This window comes from Myotis davidii, unplaced genomic scaffold (assembly GCF_000327345.1).
Source record: "Myotis davidii unplaced genomic scaffold, ASM32734v1 scaffold888, whole genome shotgun sequence".
In the NCBI taxonomy this organism is placed as follows: domain Eukaryota; kingdom Metazoa; phylum Chordata; class Mammalia; order Chiroptera; family Vespertilionidae; genus Myotis; species Myotis davidii.
In genome coordinates, this window is record NW_006298624.1 from 364,394 (window position 1) to 364,750 (window position 357).

The 357-nt window shown below is 40.9% G+C and overlaps 2 protein-coding genes across 2 annotated transcripts in view; one reads left to right on the top strand and one right to left on the bottom strand.

Moving 5' to 3' along the window:
* The window catches only part of HTR2A (5-hydroxytryptamine receptor 2A), a 104,130-nt gene that overhangs the window by 10,828 nt on the left and 92,945 nt on the right, over positions 1–357 (bottom strand). The gene's annotated exons all lie outside the window — the stretch shown is intronic.
* Positions 11–357, top strand: part of LOC107184742 (general transcription factor II-I repeat domain-containing protein 2-like) — a 1,553-nt gene continuing 1,206 nt past the window's right edge. The window contains exon 1 of the mRNA XM_015570765.1: positions 11–349. Coding sequence (XP_015426251.1) covers positions 52–349 — 298 coding nt within the window. The 5' untranslated portion in view covers positions 11–51. The remainder of the gene's footprint in view (positions 350–357) is intronic.

Below are 357 nucleotides of genomic sequence, written 5' to 3' on the forward strand. Positions count from 1 at the left end.
TTGTTTAAGAGGGAGTGGACAACAAAATATTTTTTCACCGAAGTCCGATCAATGCCGGTATGTCTGATATGCCAGGAAACACTTGCAGTCTTCAAAGAATACAATCTCAGCTGTCACTTTGCCACAAAGCATGGCAACTATGCTAGCAAGCAGTCACCTCAAGAACGGGAGACTACTGCACAGAGGTTGATGGCTAAATTACAGGCTCAGCAAAATGTCTTTCACAGACAAACTGCAAATCAAGAGACAACTACCAAAGCAAGTTTTAAGCTATCATTCAAATTAGCAAAAGCTAGCAAACCTCTCTCTGAAGACGAGTTTTTGAAAGAATGTATGATAGAGACAGCAGGTATCTTG